At 40.1% G+C, this 18835-nt stretch overlaps 1 protein-coding gene across 3 annotated transcripts in view; it reads left to right on the top strand.

Moving 5' to 3' along the window:
- Positions 1-18835, top strand: part of CACNA1C (calcium voltage-gated channel subunit alpha1 C) — a 651860-nt gene that overhangs the window by 440861 nt on the left and 192164 nt on the right. For all 3 annotated transcript variants that reach the window (XM_019544553.1, XM_019544552.1, XM_019544551.1), the window contains exon 8: positions 18416-18519. In XM_019544553.1, coding sequence (XP_019400098.1) covers positions 18416-18519 — 104 coding nt within the window. The remainder of the gene's footprint in view (positions 1-18415; positions 18520-18835) is intronic.

Below are 18835 nucleotides of genomic sequence, written 5' to 3'. Positions count from 1 at the left end.
AGGATTTCTTTTCTATGGTTCCCTCAATGCTAGCTTGGTATATGCTATATTCACATGTGGTAAATGAGATTAAAAGTAAAAGGGCTGATAGTTTTATGTTATGGACCATAAATGAACTTTCATCTTGTAGATAATATGTATTGCGTTTGTGAGTTCTGGCATCTGTAGAAATTGTATTCATCATCTCAAACATAATGATTCAAGTCAATCCGTTTGTTGGCCTGGATATTTGCTCCAGACCTAGAAACTAGGATATATTGATTAGTAGGGCTGTGCAATTCGGAAAGATTCAGTGATTCAGACATTGGCACAGCCTTAAATGTTTTTTCTACATAGCTCTACATACCTCTAGGTAGCAGGGGCTTGTGACTACTATGATGCTGGGGCACATGGAGTGTCCCACAGAAGCACGGGGGGCTCCCCAGCACGCTTGGCAGCAAACCCAGAAGTGGACCAGAAGCACTTGCAGTCCACTTCCAGGTCCACCGGGGAGCGTGGGGGGAGGGCGCACGTGCCTGTCTGTCTCAGTGACTGGTGCCTTCTGGATCTGGGGGGGGGGCACCGGGGGTCCCCCTGCGGCCGATCACCAAGCTGGGGAGGTGCAGGGGGGACCCAGAAGTGGATCAGAAGTACTTCCAGTCTACTTCCAGGTTCGCCACCAAGCACATGGAGGGTCCATGTGCCCCAGCATCGCAGCGTTCATGAGCCGCACCTGCTACCTAAAAGTATGTAGAAAAAACTTTTAAAGCTGTGTCTCTGTCAGAAATGCTGCTTCTCCAAATCAGCATTGAATCTTCAGATTCGGATTTGGCCAAAGCAAATCAGGGACAGTGATCCAAATCAATGAACTGAATCACTGTCCCTGATTCGGGCTGAATCGAATCAGGGATTCAAATCTGAATCGAACAGGGCCTGCTTTGCACATCCCTATTGATTAGGTGTAAAATAGACAAACTGGCAGTCATGCTTCCCTTCAGTAATGAAGGGAGTATTTATCTGCAGTTTACATTACTGCTTCTCATTATCTTTATTTTTAAGGACTTAATTGACTATGTGAATCAGTTAACAGTACGTACTTGGGTATTCCTGTTCATGGAGTAGTCAACATGATTCTGATATATCCACGGTAAAATCTTGTATCAATCTGTATGGAAGGAGCATGGAGATAAATAGATGTTATAAAACAGCAGTATGGTAAAATGGATAGAAAATCCTTTTCTGGATAATCAGGTATGCAAATATAAATAGAAAACAAACACAGATAGAAAGAAAAAGCCCTGGATTTTGAAATGCAATGAAATCTTTAGGTTTTGAGACGCACTGTCCCAAGGGATATTTTCATGCTTGAAATCAGCACTTTATCCTATCCAAGTGAATTTCCAAAGCCTTTAAAAGATGAAAAGGTTTTTAAATAACTAAGCACCAAAGAGAGATGGAAGGACTGTGTTGTCTAATGAAAGAACTATCAGCCCTGCGGGTGAATAGCCTTTAGGCCTTGGATGATTTTTTCCAAAGATCTCTATTGCTCATCTCGCATTCTCTCTTTTTTTTCTTCCTTAACAGACAGTCTTACAGGGAATAAGGCAGCTCCATTGCTTAAAGCAGAGTCTCTTTTGCCTCTTGAGACTTGAATTCAAATCTTGATTAAGTCACACAAATCAAAATCATTTTGAAGGTCACTAGAGGGCTTTTATGCAGCTCACAAAATCACCACTAGCAAACATTATAGCACAACTGGCAGCCTTTAATAAGGAGAATGGCAATAAGGTGAGGTGTTTGTCTCTATGGAGACCTGATTTTGGCAGATCAGTTTTGACAGTCAAAAGACGTGACATTGGTGTAAATGAATTGGGCCTGTAGAGAAATAGACCATAGGACTGGGATAGAAAAGATCTGTCAAAATCACAACAGATGCTGTGGCAGTGGCAAGGCTAGGACTGGAATAGCTGTGTGAGCTGAAGGGCAGATCATGCCAGAAGTACACTGGCAGAAGTGTCTTAGGCAAGACAGGACATAAGCAAATGCTGAATGCCGAGACCAGTATGCTGTATCAGGATGGATTGTGCTTTGTATTAGGAGAATGTTTTCCCCGCTTCACACATCTACAAGGAATGGCATTTCTCAAACTGCTATGAGCAGCAAAATATGGCTGACTCTTGTTTACCTAGATAGAGGAAGGGGAGACAGTCCTCCAGCTGTGCACTTTGCACAAGGACCAAGCAAAATAGTGATAGACTGTTACAATGAGGCAGAACTAATGCCATTGTTTATGTTAGCCCCCACTTGCAAAAGATGAAAACAAGGTCAAAGAAAGCAGAACTGACCAGGAGCGGACAATGCACCTTCTTCAAAGGCAGTACAACCTCTGTGTTCATGGAGCTCCTGATTTCATTCTGCCATTCTAGGTACTCCTCGAATCTGAGCCATGATTTACCTCTCCCAGCCTCAGACAGTGGCTATTCAGTCAGTCAGTCCTTTCTCAGGCAGCAGATGACCTCAGGCCACTATTAAAAATAGTTTTTAAACTACTTTTTATGCCCAAAATATGCAACTGTTCAAATACCTTCCAAAACCTGGGTCGCTGTATTATTTTGCAAGAAATGGATATCAACATTTCACTTTTGAGCAAAATGATCCAAACTTTTATATGCTCTCGTGTTAGAAAGTTTGGTTGTATATAAACCACTGCTTTTGCAAAATGTGTTTGTGCAAATATGTGCATAATTTAATATCTAATTTCTGTGTATAATTACCACAATTGGGTGTTTTTACTTGCAAATTATCAGTTAGATTCATACATGATTATCCATTTGTGCTTGCAGATTGGATTTTTTAATCAGCATTTTTGAAAATCGGGTCTAAAAGATATTTATTTTCAAGTCGGGATCACTGTCAGTCCAGTTAGTCTTTTATATTCCTTAATCTGTACATGTGTACTATTAACAAACTGGAATCATCCCAAAACAAGTGGATTCATTGTTATCTATTTTCTTAAAGGTATATCTTATCAAACAGTTGAGTTCTTGTTCCATATTTTTATAGGCAGCATATTGTCCTCATTGGACATTGTGAATTCATACAGGAATTCCAGTGGATCACTGAATTCAACTCTCTGCTTTGTGACAGGATTAATCAGTTCATCTGATTGTTATACTTACATTTAATTTGTTTAATTTACCTACCCAAATACTTTGCAGACTGTGGGTCAGATTCTGATTTCATGCTGAGTTAAATTCAAAATAACTTGACTGATTTCTCTGAAGTTATTCCAAATGTATATGTTTGTGAGAAAGATCTGAATATATTTTCTCAGAAACAGATCGACCACTGAAATGCTGCCATTTATGAGGCAGAATTTCACAAACCATTCCGTGCTTGTCATACAACCTAATAGTGCTCGTTGGGAGGAACAAGAATTGCTGTTTCAATTGAAACCACAGTTAGATTTGGCCTAAGATTAAACTCGGCAAGGACACTTGGGCTGACATCAGGATTATGGTAAAAAATTCTGTGTACAGCTGCAATATCCAAGTTGATTCCTTAGCTCAGGAGTGACCAATGTGTGGCATGAGCAGCCTTTATGTGTGGCATGTGGCAGATCAGAGAGGGGCAGGCAGCACAGCACCAAATAAGGCTTCACCAAATAAGGGAAGCAGAAAGTAGGACAGAAGATTGGCCAGGGCTTATTAAACAGGGAGCAGAAAGCAGAGCAGCAGTTTGGGCAGAGGAAGGAGATCTGAGTGGCACTTGGAGAGAGAGTGTGGGACTAATTTGTGGCACTCCTGCCAAAAAGGTTCAGCTCCTCTGCCTAGCTCAGCTCATTTCTGTGGTCTTAAGGTATCCAAATTCACAAGAACTCTTGAGTTGTTTCTAAATAGGCTTCTATTCTCTGTTTCGGGGGAAAAATTCAAACCTAGAGATTATTATGCTTTTCAAGTTATCTCTAGACAAAATTAAAAGTAACCATGGGCAATTGAACATCCACCATCAGATCACAAATAATTCATCCTTAGTTTCAGTGGATGACAGAGTCTGATTAACCTTTATCTATACAGCCAAGTTACCCCATGCTAGACTGAATTGAAATAAATTAAAAGATAAAAATAAAATAGAACATTTTTTCATTTGTAATCTATTAACCCTGGAGGCAGGCGAGCTGGTGAGGCAATCACTTGTGATCAGTATGAGTGATAGAAGTCTCATTGTAATCCAGAATTTGGTTGCCTTTGTAAGGAATATTAGCTGTAGATCCAATATTGTATATAGAAGCGCAGTATGGCAAACCCGTTTCACAGGAACACAGCATTCTCCTCTGTTCTCACTAGATGGATGTAAAAGTTCTACAATTGGGTGTAATAAAAGACAGGTGATATATTTTAGACAGTTTTAACTATTTTTCCTCTAATTGTGCGCTGGACTACAGGAATTGTTCACTGATATTTTGATCAGTTAAAATGAAGGTGTTCCATGCCAAAGATGAACATCTTAGACATTCACACAATTTATGCTCTGTTGTTATTCATGTCCTAATATAGCATAATCAATGCCATCTAACTTGACTGATTCTAAAAACAGAATTGCATTTATGTGTTCCCTCTAGTCACCAGAGATCCTAAAAATATATCCCTGTATTTTCAAAAAGGGTGAGGATTTACCCAGCATACATTAATGGGAGTAGATGTTTTACAGTTATATTTATGTGGAGATTATTCAAAATTACAGGTTTAATAAAGGCAAGTAATAAACACACCTGAACCAGTATTCTCCCCTTCCCTCTGTTGCAGAACAAACATGCCATAAAAATACATGATCACTACACATTTTCAGCATGAACGGTTTGCAGTGTAACTGCTCCAGTTCAATCATTATGTACCACAAATATTTTGACCTGTTGGAATTTGAATGCACAGTTTAATTATCTTCCTTCTCTACAGAAAATCCCAAAATGACCCACACACAGACCTTATAATTCCCATAATAATTCAAGCTGCTAAAGAGCAGCTGACTGAAAAAAGGAAGTGTGTGAGTGAACCAAAAGCACAAGGAAAATGAAAACAAAAATTGACCACAGAGTAAAACAATGTCATGGAATCTCGTGGGTGTACACTGGGGACTGAAGAGCACAGCTGAAGGTCTCAGTGTCAAAGTAAAATACAGAGGGATAGATAGTCAAATGATGGTGTTTTTAGTATGCATCTTGGACTCTACACAGCTTTACTTAAGTAGGAAAATGGACATATCCTCAAAGGATATAACTGACATGCAATGAGTGATTAAAGTATGACTAAGTGTCAGTGGAAATAAATTTACTTGACCAATTCTCCTAGTAAGGATGTTTCTCCTTGTCATGTACTAAAGGGACAGATATGATCAGGGCAGTCCTTATTGAAGGTAACTAGTACATGCCTTTCTAAAAATGTAAAACAGTAGTAAATCTCCCAGGAATGTTTTACATGTAAATTCATGTTTCCAAACTATCTGCCTTAAGACAGCTCCTAACTAGAAGGGTATCTTTGTTCAAGTCCTGGTTCCGGTGTAGGTTACAACAGCCTACTTGTTGCTTTAACATACACCAGCTGGTTATGATTTTCCAGTAGACATACAACAAAATGATTGTTCACTTCCCATTCTTGCTCCTTCCTGCCCTTTCATAAGTTCACTCTCCCTAGCTCTGCTTCTTGAAGACATTTTAAGAAAGGATCTAGGTATCTATCATACAGTTTTTTTATAGATACATAACATATTGTTATGTTTCTTTTATTATCATCACTCACGATTAAGAGTGCTCAACTCATTTTTGTGCCTTATACTCTTGTAAGTATGGTAACTCTATTTGTAAAATTTACTAGAATTCAGATACTATGGTAATGAAACCCAGAAAAGTAAATATTTGGAACCAAGGAGGTAAATGTGAATTGCTGAAGATTTGTCCTCTCCTTAGTAGTGTGAAATGAAGTCCATTTAAGGAACACAGTGAATAATCATTTTTAACAGGAGTAGTTGGCCCATTGACTGTTATTGGCTAAAGGTAAAGTCTTTAAGTTGAGCTCTCTGGTGCCTTCTCCGTATCAGTAATTCTACTAATGTTGCCAAAGACAAAGCACCAGACTATTTTAAGACAGTGATAAAGTTAAACAATTAAAAAAAAAAACCATCCAGGAAGGAATGATAAATTTTAGAAAAGGGAGATGGGTTACCAGTGGTGGGGGTGGTTTTGTAATTTTGTTATTTGGTAACAGTTTTATCAAGTATTTTATGGCCTATAAAATATTTTCAGGTTTTTTTGTTGTTTCCTCTACACACCCTTGTCTTGTTTGTTCTAAAACCTGCAATTTCCATGCCTTATCACCTGGGTTTTGAAAGCTGAGAAGCTGAAAGAATATTTAAGTTTAATAAAAGGGACATGAACTCTTCTCTTGGTGCACTAAAATTTCAGTTGCCAAGACTGAAATGTTTAAAACTGTTTTGTTACATCAACCATTGTGGTGTTCAAATGTCTCATTCTGTCTTGACCTTTTCCAGGGAATTTGCAGGGAAAAAGCCTCCCCATATAGATGGCCAACAATTCTAATACCTCTCTCAACAATTCTAAGTCAAGTCCCAGTCCAGCTATTTATGTGCCTAACTTCAAGCACATGAATGATCCCATTAACTTCAGTTATGCAGTTAATATATTGATCATTGAGTTCAGGGGGACTCCTTACGTGTATAAAGTTATCTAAGCAGTCAAGAGCTTTGCCAGATCAAGAACTGAGTGAGTAAAGCTACACAATGGGATTTTTCATGGAAAAAAATTTGAAAGAGATAAAAGAACTCCCCATCTTCACTGAAACCATACTGTGATACCATAGGTGGGTCTGATGTGGAGTAGCAGGTGTAATCCTGGATGACTTTGGGGCCATATGGATGTTCTTTGTGTAACAACATCTCTTGTGAAGTCTTGTGGAGATTTGCAATAGAAATCTCAGATATGCTACTTATACAGGTACAACAATCCCTTTTGTTATTTCTTCATAGTTGTTGCCAAAATAGCTAGAGGCTCAGGATTGGAGGTTTTGCATTGCCTTAGAAACAACCTTATTGTCTATAGCTTGGTGAAGAGACCAACATCAAGATCACCTTGATTTTGGATATGTTTTGAAGTGCATATTTAGGATGTTTATGAGAATTGCTACATAAAAGGTTACAATATAAGCAAGACCACGTATGGGTCTGAGAGAGAAAAAAATTTCAGAATCTGTCCCAAGTTTATCCGGTGGTGGTAAACAGCCACACATATAGCCATATGTTTCTTCATATCTCAAATGTCATAATCACAGGCCAGTGCACAAAGATCTGTGAAAATACCTAATCACCTGGGGAGCTGGTTTCTAGGGCTATGCAAAATGGCACCGTTCCGTTTCACCTTGAGTTTCACCGGTTCGAGGGAACAGTGTATCGTCTCGAATTTCATTTTGAGTTGAAACACTTGTTCCATTCTGTTCCATCAAAACAGAAAGGCTATTTTGATGCTGTTTCAAGTTTCACTGAGGATGAGGTGTCAGACCAGCTAGGCTGATTTCCCATCCCCAGCGCTACATCGCACCGGGGCTGGAGGCAGCCCAGGTGGTCTGCTTCCCCGTGCCCCTGCTAAATTGCGCTGGAGGTGGGAGGCAGCCCAGCTGCTAGATTCCACCAGGGGTGGGAGGCAGCATAGCTGGGATGGTTCCCAGGGCCCTGTGCTTGATTGCGCTAGGCCAGGAGGCAGCCCAGCTGGGCTGGTTCCTGGGGCCCTGCGCTTGATTGCGCCTCCCACCCCTGGTGCCATGCGATCAAGCAGATGGGGATGCCGGATCTTGCGCTGGGGATGGGAAGTCAGCCCAGCTGGACTGACTTCCTATCCTCAGCCTATGATCAAAATGTTTCAACTTTCAAAACATTTCGACCAGCCACATTTTGTTTCAAGGCTATTTCAACCAGCTTTGGTTTTTTCTCAATTTTACAGTTTTGACCTTGAAAATGGTCAAAACAGTGTCGAAACAAAATGGCCAGCAAAATTTTGCACAGCCCTACTGGTTTACTATCAGATATGACTAGACTTGTAAGGAAAAAAAAAAAGTCTAGAGAAAACGGGAAGAGTCAAACCTTCCCCTCCTAGCCAGACTTTTGCTTACTTTGATTGCTAGTGAGAGCTTTCCAGGCAAAGCCCACAAACTCTTGGGAACCAAGATGTTCCTAAAGCCATGTAATCACCAGAGTTAAGTGACTAATTTGCAGAAGATAATGTCTTCCACCATTTCTTTTTCTGTTTGCAGAATGTCCACAAAAATCATGATTTCCTCAATTAAAATTTTTAATTGAATTTACTCAGGGCCAGATTGTGATACCCTTTCCCCTGTGAATTAATACTTAGTTATTCCTCAGCTGGCTGTACTGACTTAATGGGACAGCCAGTTGAATGCTACCAAATGTAAAGAAAGGTATCAACATCTGACTTCCAATAAGTTTTTCCAAAGATTTGTTCATTTTATTCTGTAGATTTGTCACAGACAATTCTCTGTGTATATTTAATACTCCACATTTTGAAGTCAGTTAGTATTAGTTATATTTGACCAGTCATATCAGTTGCATTTTAGTTTCTTGATGGGATGAGCTCTTATAGATGGGAAAAGCTTTAAAAAACTCACTGGACCTTTAAATGTCTTAGGGAAAGACAGTATTGTAGGGACAGAGTAGCAGGAGTGCTTGAATATGTTGAATCTTTTCCTTTTTGGGCCACACAGGCTGGCCTGAGGCATAATTCCTAGAAAATGTAGGCTACTCTAAGAGTTACTGGCTGGCACAGTACAGATTTTTTTTTCCTAACATGATGTCAGCATAGCCTTACTTGTGAAGAAGAAAGCTGGAATTTTGTGCATTTCATTTTAATTGCTTCTGAGCCAGGACTCCGATAAGTTTTGGGTATTCTGTCCCCCTGCCACTTCCAACATGAACTGTAGTAGTTCCAGTGCTGAGCCAGAAGCATACAAACTTAAAATTACATTTTTATAAACATTTGAGGAATACAGTACAGTAACTCAGTTGCTCATAGGAAGGGGAGAAAATGGAGGTTAGATCCTGCCAAAAAAAAAATCATTTTTAAATCCAAAGTACTGGGACCTTTTTAATTTCAATATTCTCCCATCCCAAGATAGTGGCTGTGCCTGATAATCTGCAAGTGATGAACATATGGCTCTATGCTAATACATCAGTGGACCTTTATGTAGCAGCGGAGTACTGCTTTACTATAATTTGCTCTCCAGGGGCCAGTTGGGGAAAACACTTAAACACGTGTTTAAAGTTAAGGATGTGCTTATGCACCTTTCCAGAATAGAGATGCTTTCTTATGTCAGGGCTTCTAGCAGGAAGGAAACATATTTTCTCCTAGTTTCCCCCACCACCCTGTAATGCTTCTGATCAGTTATATAGTGCTGCCTGTTCTCTTGTAAGCTTCAGCAGATAGATCATTCCTTGAAAAATAATACTTTCTTTTCCCTTATGGTCACAAGCACAGCTTTCCTGCAACTATAGATGTGGTGGGTGGCCATACCCCTAGTTTCTGGCACAGTCACTCCCTGAGGCAGTGAATTCCACAGGTTGGCTCAGTGCTGCCTAAAGTAACATTTCCTCTTATAAATTCTGAGCTAACCACTCTTCAGGTTCATTATGTAGCCCATTCTTCTTGATTAATGTTTTTCTGAAAAAGTTATACACCTCATTATGAAGTACTTGAAGCACTTGACTTACATTTTCAAAAATCTACAGCAATATTCTTCAGTCATTAAAAATCAATTAGCAGTGCTCACAAGCGACAGGAAGCTAGCCCTGTTGTTCCAAATAATGTACTTGCACTCAACCCAGAGCTTTGCCATATTTTCCATTAATAAGGTGTTCTACATTCTGTCTCTTGAAATGCTGTTCCTTGGGAACTGCTGCTTTACTTCCTTTCCAGATGCATTTCACTGATGGATGAAGTGATTCCCTCAGATTTGGTTTGTAAAGGCTGTCAGTTGTTTGGGGTACAGCTTGGCCCAAAGTTCCTCCTAAAGGTAGCACAGTCTAGCAAATTGTTCCCACTTTAGGCACTGAGTGTTCTAAAGGCCACTCCCTATATGTTGTTATTACTTACTAAATAGGTATGTGGGGAAGGTTGATATACCTCTTGCCTTACTAGTAGAGATCATAGTTCCAATATGAGTGACTATCATTCATTCTGCCAGAGCCCCTGAGTAAGGTTACCAGCACAGTGAATTTAATACATGTGAAATGCATCAGATTAACAACCTGGAAACAGAAATCCCCAAAATCAGCTGAAGCATGATAGCAGCTATGCGAAATGCCTGTGCTGCCATCCCAATATGACTCCACGCGGGATCTGGAGGAATCACACTACCGCCTCCAAGGGCCCAAAGGCAGAATCATCTCCACGTCTTTTCATCACTTAGCTTATGCTGAAACTGCTAATTTTGGTTAAGGTTTAACAAAGTACAGAACTAAAAATTCCAGCTATTGCTGCCGCTCAGGGGGATTATCTGTATCAGCATGTTCAAAGCCTTTAACTACAGCTGAAGGCTAAGATGTAGCTGTAATAGCAAACAAAGAAGGTTGTTAAGTAAGAAAGGAATTGTTGTTACAGTACACCATGCAGAGTAGGCCCACTTGGACATGCAGCAGTACCTGTCTATCTGCATAGCACCTGAATAGGCTCCTCAACTATTAACAACCCAAACTTGTAGGCAACATTGATTGTTGCCATATAACTAGAGAGGTGTTTTGTATTTTTTTTTCCTCTGGGATGATTCCCAAAGTTGGCTTATAGCAGTGGACTTGTGTTGCAGCCAATAGATTTTACCCTTTACTACCCAAACAGGTATTTATGAAAGATGCAACGATCTAGGATACAGGGCCAGATGAACTTCTGCATAATCTGTTGATCTGTGATGTATTAGAAATCATTCCCAAGGCATACGACTGTTCTTAGATCAGTATGGAAACTAGGGCTGGGCAAGAGGAACACCCACCTCGGGCACAAAGTTAGGAGGGCACTGGAATCACGCCCCACCCTGACAGAGTCCATGCCCTGGCTACTGCTAGTGCTTCAAGAGCAACAGCTGGGGCAGATAGAGCATGTAGCAGCAGCAACAGTAGCTCAGCCCAGAGATGGTTTAGGAGTTAATGGCATAGATAAGACTGCTGCACCCTCCCAACAGCCCTTCTTGGAACCCATGCCTAACCCTCACCCCCAACTCTGCAGCAGGGTTTGCCCTGGGTACCAACTCTGCTTATTATGCCAGTGCTTCAGATTTTCAAAAGATATTCTCCTGTGTGAGCTCGCTAGTAGCAATTATACTTTGGACTACTGTGGTTCCTTCCCTATGAGAATCTTATGCTCTTTTCCAAATATTCACTTAATCTTATAGTTTACTCTGAGATGGGTTAGTACACAGTTGCAGATTGGGAAACTGAGGCATAGGGCAATGAAGCAACTTTCCCAAGGTCACTGAGGGTAGAAAAAGACATCGCTTTTCATTGCCTTTGGTCTGGAAGATTGCCAATGATGCATGCCTGCAAGCAGCGAATGCTTAATTTCCCTGCTTCCAGAGATGTGCCCTGTCTTGAGAAGAAGGAAAACTGGAGCACTCTGGTGTGGTCCAGGCTTGAGATCACCAATTAGCTGATTAACAGCCACAGCCTGAGGACTACATACTATACAACAGTTCCTAGCTTTCCCCTCTTTCAGAGCAGCATCCCCAGAATCTCCAGAGTCTCTGGAAGGGGAGAAAGTCAGGTTTCCCTGCTTGCAGAGATGCAGACCCAGAAATTTCTGGGTTTCCTAGAGATAACAAACAGAGAACACATCACCTGTTGTCTCACAAGATCAACAGGTGGGACAACAGACAACATGGGTTTTGCCCAATGAAATGGATCAGCTATGCCAGGATATATCCCGGCACAGCTGATCTACTTTGCTGGGCAACATCTGTTTCTAGCCTCAGAAGGTTTGTGAAGAGCTAGAATAGAATCCAGGTTTCTCATCCACAAGACCATTTTTCCTTCTCTTATAAATGATAGATCAGGCCTAATGTTCAGTCATGTACTACATTTCTGACCACTTATAGTAAAACACATGCATGAGGATGTGATGGCTGAGAAAAGAGATGGGAATCATATTGAGATGGGAAACAGGAGTATTTCTGCAAACTATCAGCAGTGGTGCCAAATGCAGATTCCAGCTGATCTCACAATTATCACATATATTCTTTCATTGACACTAGGTTGCAGTCACTCCAACCTTTCTCCAAAGGTGCAATCATTCAGGCCTACATAGTACAGTAGTCCCATTGCATAATCATAAAATTGCCAGGTGATCCGCCTTTTCTGTTAAAGCTTATATGGTTGATAATAAATGTCCAACTGGGGAAAGATAAGAGAAAATATACCTTGCAGCCAGAAGGCCCAGCAGCTGCATAACCGGAACTAGAGAAATAATCTTTTTGTAGATTATGTCTGATGGCAACAGTACAGGCAAACGCTGCTTAGCGCTCTTAATTGGTTCCTGAAAAACTGAGCGTTAAGCAAAACATGCATTAAGTGAAACTGAAACTATTTGATGATCCAAGATGGCAACCGCAAGTGTTTTTAATGACCCAACATGGCAACTGCAAGCATTATAACAAAACTTACTGCACACTAAGTCAAATCAGGTATCAATTTAAAAAGAGTGTTATAGCAAAATAGCGCTAAGTGAAACAGCGTTAAGCAGGAGTTGCTCATACATGAGCCATCCTGCAAATCTCAGGGTGCTGATATCACACATTTACACCAGGGTAACCTATATCCATTTGTACAGCAGTGTAAGTTATACTTGTGTCCAGAACAGACAGACAGACGGCTGGCTGTCTGGTAGTTGCTGTCGTCAGTGGGTGCTGCTATAGACCATTGCCACAAGGTGCTGAGCTGTTTGCATTGAGCAAGTGGTTACATCAAAATACAACTGACTAGAAGCATGGACACACAACTCATACACCAGTATAATTTACACTGGCCTGTAGTTACTCCTGGAATGGAGTTATGTGCACTAGAATAAATCTGTATTCTGTACCCCACCACATTTACGCTTGATGTAGAAGCAGATTAATACAAGTAGATAACATCAGTGTAAATGTGTGGTGCATCTACACCCTCAGTCCCCAAACTCAATGCCATGTAGACAGTAAATCATTTTCTAATGTCACTGTTACCTTGTGTAGCTTCTTGACTTCAGTAGAACGAGTAGGACAAGCCAACACTAAAGTCAAGTGAGTTCTGCAATGAAAGCCTCCAATAGCTATCAGTGGTGTTATGTTTGTGACAAATGGCCACGTAGTCACAATGTTGAAAAATAGCCAGAAAAGATTTTTGAACTAAACATAGATTCAGGGTGTTTTCTGATAATAATGTAGTGTGTTGTCCTCAGTTGATGAGACAGCTTCATTTTACAGGAAGTATTTCCTGCCTGGGGACTTGTGATCTTACCTGAAGATATAAAGTTTTCTGCATATAATACATTGCTGCTGTTATTCTGAGCAAAAGTATTTATTTTCTTTTCCAATTCCTGTTAAGCGGCCCATGATTTTTCTTCTGCTTATCCTGCCCCCCCCAAACATTCATGAATATCTAGAGAATGAATGCTATGCTGCCTTTTTTAGAAGAAGGTTGTATTTTCCACAAATAAGTCAAGTCTTGGAGAATCTACAACTTAGAAGGACTTCCTGCTTCTTCCTTCCTTTCACCTCCAACTGAACCTAATGCAACATAAGAGAGTTCAGCATTACACAAGGCTCTATGTGACCGAGTCCAGGAAGAAACATAGAGCCAGATCATATTCCACCTATTTGACTGCTAACTGCAATCCTATTCCATCCACTCTGCTTGAGTTTCTGAAAAGCCATTAACACAAAAGATAGGTAGGCCTTCCCCATCCTCACTGCTTTTATTGCTTTACAAATTAGTGTTAAAGCTAAGATGCATTACAGAAATAGATGTTTCATGATTTCTTCAGGAACACAAGAAAATAGGAATAATACAGCACTTAGGTGCCATAAGTATGCATGGATGCCTAGCCAATAAAATAGGATCTGGCCCATGCTAAAGAACCTTCTCCTTATTAAAATCTAATGACTTAGACCAAACAGATAAAACTGATACAGTTGTTGCTCAGCCATTTTTCTATACATAAGAGTGAGCAGTAAAAGGCAGATGAAAACTATTCAGAGATCCAGGACTCTTGTATCAGAGGTCCAAAATGCACCAAGTTCTCAAGGCCAGTTCAGGCAGCCTCCAGTTGTTATAGTTCACCAAGGACCACACTTTAGTTATTAGTGTCTAGAACATTGCATATTCTAGCCACATCCCCTTCTTAGGATGGGGTGGGATTGAGCAGGAAACTCTGTCCCTGCTGATAGGTCCCCTAATTCTGCAATAGTGCTTTATGGATCTGACTCAGATGAGCTTAGTAATACCCTTATTCTAGCCTTTAAAAACTTCACTCATCCACTCACTCAGGCTAAGTAATTTTTTTGATGGATAAGTAATATATTGTTAAGTTTCTTTTATCATCATCACTCATGATTAAGGGAAGTAAAGTCATTTTTGTGCCTGCACTTTTACATTTTTATGGCAGTTTTGCAAAGTTAATTTATAGTCATTAAAATGCCCTGGCATTCTTCATAAGAGATAGAGTATTAAGCCTCATCCTCTGGCCCACTTCCAGTTTGTATAATTATACTCTGGTTGCCAAATTTCTGTCTGTGATTTCAAATGGACATGTTGTTCCTCCTTTTCTGCACTCCTATACAGTGCTGCTGGGCTGTTCTTAAGCGGTGTCTTGTGTTTTGTGGCAAAGAAGCCAGGAATTTAGAGGTGGATGTTTAATTTTTTTATCAGTCTATTTTTGTATAGACTTTTGGATCCTTTGGGATGCAAAGTGTTAGGTAAATATTAGGCACTATTGTTGTTATGTATAAGACCCACTGAACAATTCTATAGATATGTATGAGAGAAGACAGGTATAGGAACTCCTATGTTTGTGAAGGAAACAGGGATGTCTAGGAATTCTTCTCCAGAAGTGGCATGTATAAATTCTCTTTAGACAGGGGTGGCTGAGAGAAACTTTGAGTTCCCTTTTTTAATGAGGCTTCTTTTATTAAGATGCAAATGAAGGATCTCTGCCTAGATTCATGGCTTGCCCCATTAACTGTGGGCTATTGCCAAAAACAGTCACCAGACTAGAGTTGGAAAGTTCTGGAGTGGGATTTTTGAGACTGTACTTTAAAAGAAAAAAAAATGATGCGTGTCTACTTGCAGACAATTGGTTTTATAACTCTTACATCCCTACCTCCTCCTATTAAAGACCTGGAATTCTTGAGTTCTGCCTTCTCCAAAGATTGTGTAAATGGCCATAGTAATGATGAATGTTTCTACCTCTGTGATCATGATAAAAGTTTAAATTGCAAGGCAAGGAATGTTTTTTATGAATAGAAATCAGTCTCATACAATTTTCCAATGTACCTTACTGCCATATTTACTCAAATACAAGATGAGGGGTTTTGCTCCTAATTAGCATGGGAGGGAAAAGTCCCTCTCTTTATAAATGCATACAAGGAAATCTCATTAAATACATTATCTATCATTTCAACTGCTGCCAAAAGCAATATTTGTTCAGTAATGGAAAACAACTATGGAGTTAATTAAGCACAGCCAATGCTAAATGTGACTATAAAACATATAACCTACATTCAGCAAAGATGCCAGTAGAAGCCATTTTGTATGTGTTTGTAAGTGTTCCTTAAAATAGATGGGTATTCTCTCTGTAGCACTAGACCAAGAAGCCAGCACAGAAAGGGCTAGAATCAGCCCTGGTACCTTTTCCTTGGTACCAAAAAAGGTAATGAGGGGAACCTGTTTTTTTTTCTTTTTCTTTAAGCCTGCCATAAGGCTAGATCAGTACAACAAATCTAAGCAAATATGGAATATTGCCCATTAAGCGCAGTCCCCCTCAAACTGACTATTTTTCAAGTCATGGTGAGCCACTATACTACATACATTTCAAGTTCCTCTTCACTCCCACAACTGAGCTGCATCTTTCTTTCCCATTCCCAATGATTTCTGTTTCTTCAACAGTCTGAAGTGTCTGGCAAACATCACCAAAAGGGGCCCCAAACAATTAACTCTGTTGCCTACTCTCTCACCCTGTCACATATGATTACTGTGGTCCGGCCCACCATGAGACAGAGCTAGACTAAATTGGCCTGTGCTTCATCTGCATATATGTTTTTGGAGGGTCCCAGGACTTATGACAAAAACATCTGGTTCCAGTCAGGAGTGGGAGCTAATTAGCACATGGCTCCTTTGTTGGGGGTATCTGGAGTACAGATACAAACTAAGTAGTGCTAAGCTCTGGGGTCACCATGGCTTGAAATGATGTTGACTCTGGTGGGACCCAGACCAATAAACTACATGGTAAGTCAAGAGCCTTCTAATTTTGCATAGTTAGTGTTATATATAAAAATTGTGCTTGTAGAGTAACTGTGTTAAAACTTGCAATAGTTATGAAAAAGATAGCATGAATCAATTCTAGGTGAACTAAGTCTGTGTGTACTATATGCATAATTCCCACAGCTACATTTAATTTCAGGGTCAGAGTTTTCAGATATGTTTCTTATTTCCACATGTTCAAGGAAAGCAAGTTTGACCATATAGAGGGGGTAGAGGGACAAAGTTGGGGAGAGGCAGAGAGCAAGAGGACTACCTGATCCCCCTAGATTTATTTTCCCTGCTATTGCTATGGGAGGAGGACAAATTCAAAGCACATCTCCAATAACTATACATTCCCCATATATAAAATGTAATTATTTGGGGGTCAACTTATACTCAAATAAATATTATAAATACAATTTGGGGACTTTTGAATAGCAAACTTAAATTCCTAGGTCATATAGATACTCCTGAAGATGTTGCCCACAACCTAGTAGCTTTGCTGGTGCCATATCTGCCTAGGAGATTCATATTTATGAACTGGAAGGGAGGTAAATGATGTTATATTCGTGACGGGAAGAAAGATGACACTGGTGATGATATATTTTCACTTGAACATTCAAACACATGAAATTCTAACCGGATATTAAGAGAGGGGGTGGCCCTTATAATGGTATTTGTGCTTACAAGACTTATTCTGACAGTTCTCCATATAGCCAGGTTCTGGTGCTCAGACTATTCAGTATGCAGCCACCTACTGTCTTATCAAATCTGGGATTGCAATCACACCATTCAGCTACAGAATCAGAAACTGCAGGAATCAGGACATTCAGGAGTCCCTTTTTGACACAAGTAGCATCTTTAGACAGAAAAAAACAGGTTAAAAAGGTTTAGAAAGCACTCCAAACCATCAGAAAATGAAGGGCATTGTCAGGATTTTTCTCTAAGGGACCCAAGGACTGTCATGATTATGGTGAACAGTGTGGCAGTTACCAGAGAATTGCCATTAAAGAGCCAGCATTTGCCACCTGTTACTGCACACTGCCCTCTGAGTAGCACAGTTCTCACCTATGATTAGAATGGAAAATAACTAGTATATGAGACTGTACTCCGTGGTGACTGTTGATAAGAGCTGCTATTTTTAATAGTTACCCCAAAAGGTCAGACTAATGGGGAAACAGAGAACAAAGGAAATGAAAGGGAATACTCATACATTAAGATAACATAAAGGGGAAAAAACACACATGATATGATATAATCATGTGTGCATAAAGTAGAGACTCTGTTTACAAACCTTTCCATCTGTTCCTTCACCTAATCATTTCTGCTTTCCCTCTCTGTCTTCTAACTTTCCTTCGTCTTTCCAGATGCAGGACGCTATGGGCTATGAGTTACCATGGGTGTATTTTGTCAGTCTGGTCATCTTTGGATCCTTTTTCGTTCTAAATCTGGTTCTTGGTGTGTTGAGCGGGTAAGCTGCCAGTTTTGGTGTCCTTTTTCCAATGCTGCAGGGCAAGACTCCATAATAAGGGTTGTTCCCCATCACCAGGATCCCTTTCCTCCTGTCCTCCATGCAAACAGCTAAACACCTGAATCTGAGGAAGCTTTGTGTTGCTTCTCACTCAAAGAACTTTTAAAACTCCAGCAGCCAAAATGCATGGAAGAGCAGAGTATTATTCTCTGATGAAAGTATTTCACTTCAGTCTAACCAAAATTCTGAACTCCAGCTAACCTGGAGAGGAGAAAGCTTGTTCTCAATCATAAACTGCTGTAAAGGCAAATAGATAAATCTGTGGTACTGGTGACTTGGGATCTCTTTGGCTGGAGTCTTGCAGTGCTCAGAAACTGAGCTGTCTCACTAATTATCATTCCACTCTTCCAGGTCAATGATGCCATAGGAAGGGACTGGCCCTGGATCTATTTTGTTACACTAATCATCATAGGGTCATTTTTTGTACTTAACTTGGTTCTCGGTGTGCTTAGCGGGTAAGCAGTACCAGGAAAATGTTTTTTTATTATTTATATTTTTAATTTGTATCTCTATTCCTTCTCTTTGGTTACAAGTGTAATGGGGCAATGATGGGACGTTCTCTAGAGCCCTTAGTAAAATGCCTTGTCTTTGTTGTGCAAATAGCAAAACTTGGCATTGTGTGGACCTAGGAAGTGGAAAAGTAAATCACAAAAGGAAAAACCAACAAAGTATCTTTAAAATACCTGCTCCTGAAAACTGAGAGAGGAACCATGTAACAACAGTCACCGGTAAGACTGCCCCAATAAGGATAGTCTGATGCCATGGAAGGGA

Source organism: Crocodylus porosus, unplaced genomic scaffold (assembly GCF_001723895.1).
Source record: "Crocodylus porosus isolate Cpor-Errol unplaced genomic scaffold, CroPor_comp1, whole genome shotgun sequence".
Lineage (NCBI taxonomy): Eukaryota > Metazoa > Chordata > Crocodylia > Crocodylidae > Crocodylus > Crocodylus porosus.
The sequence above is the reverse complement of the archived record's forward strand: the minus strand, read 5'-3'. Positions and strand labels throughout refer to the sequence as shown.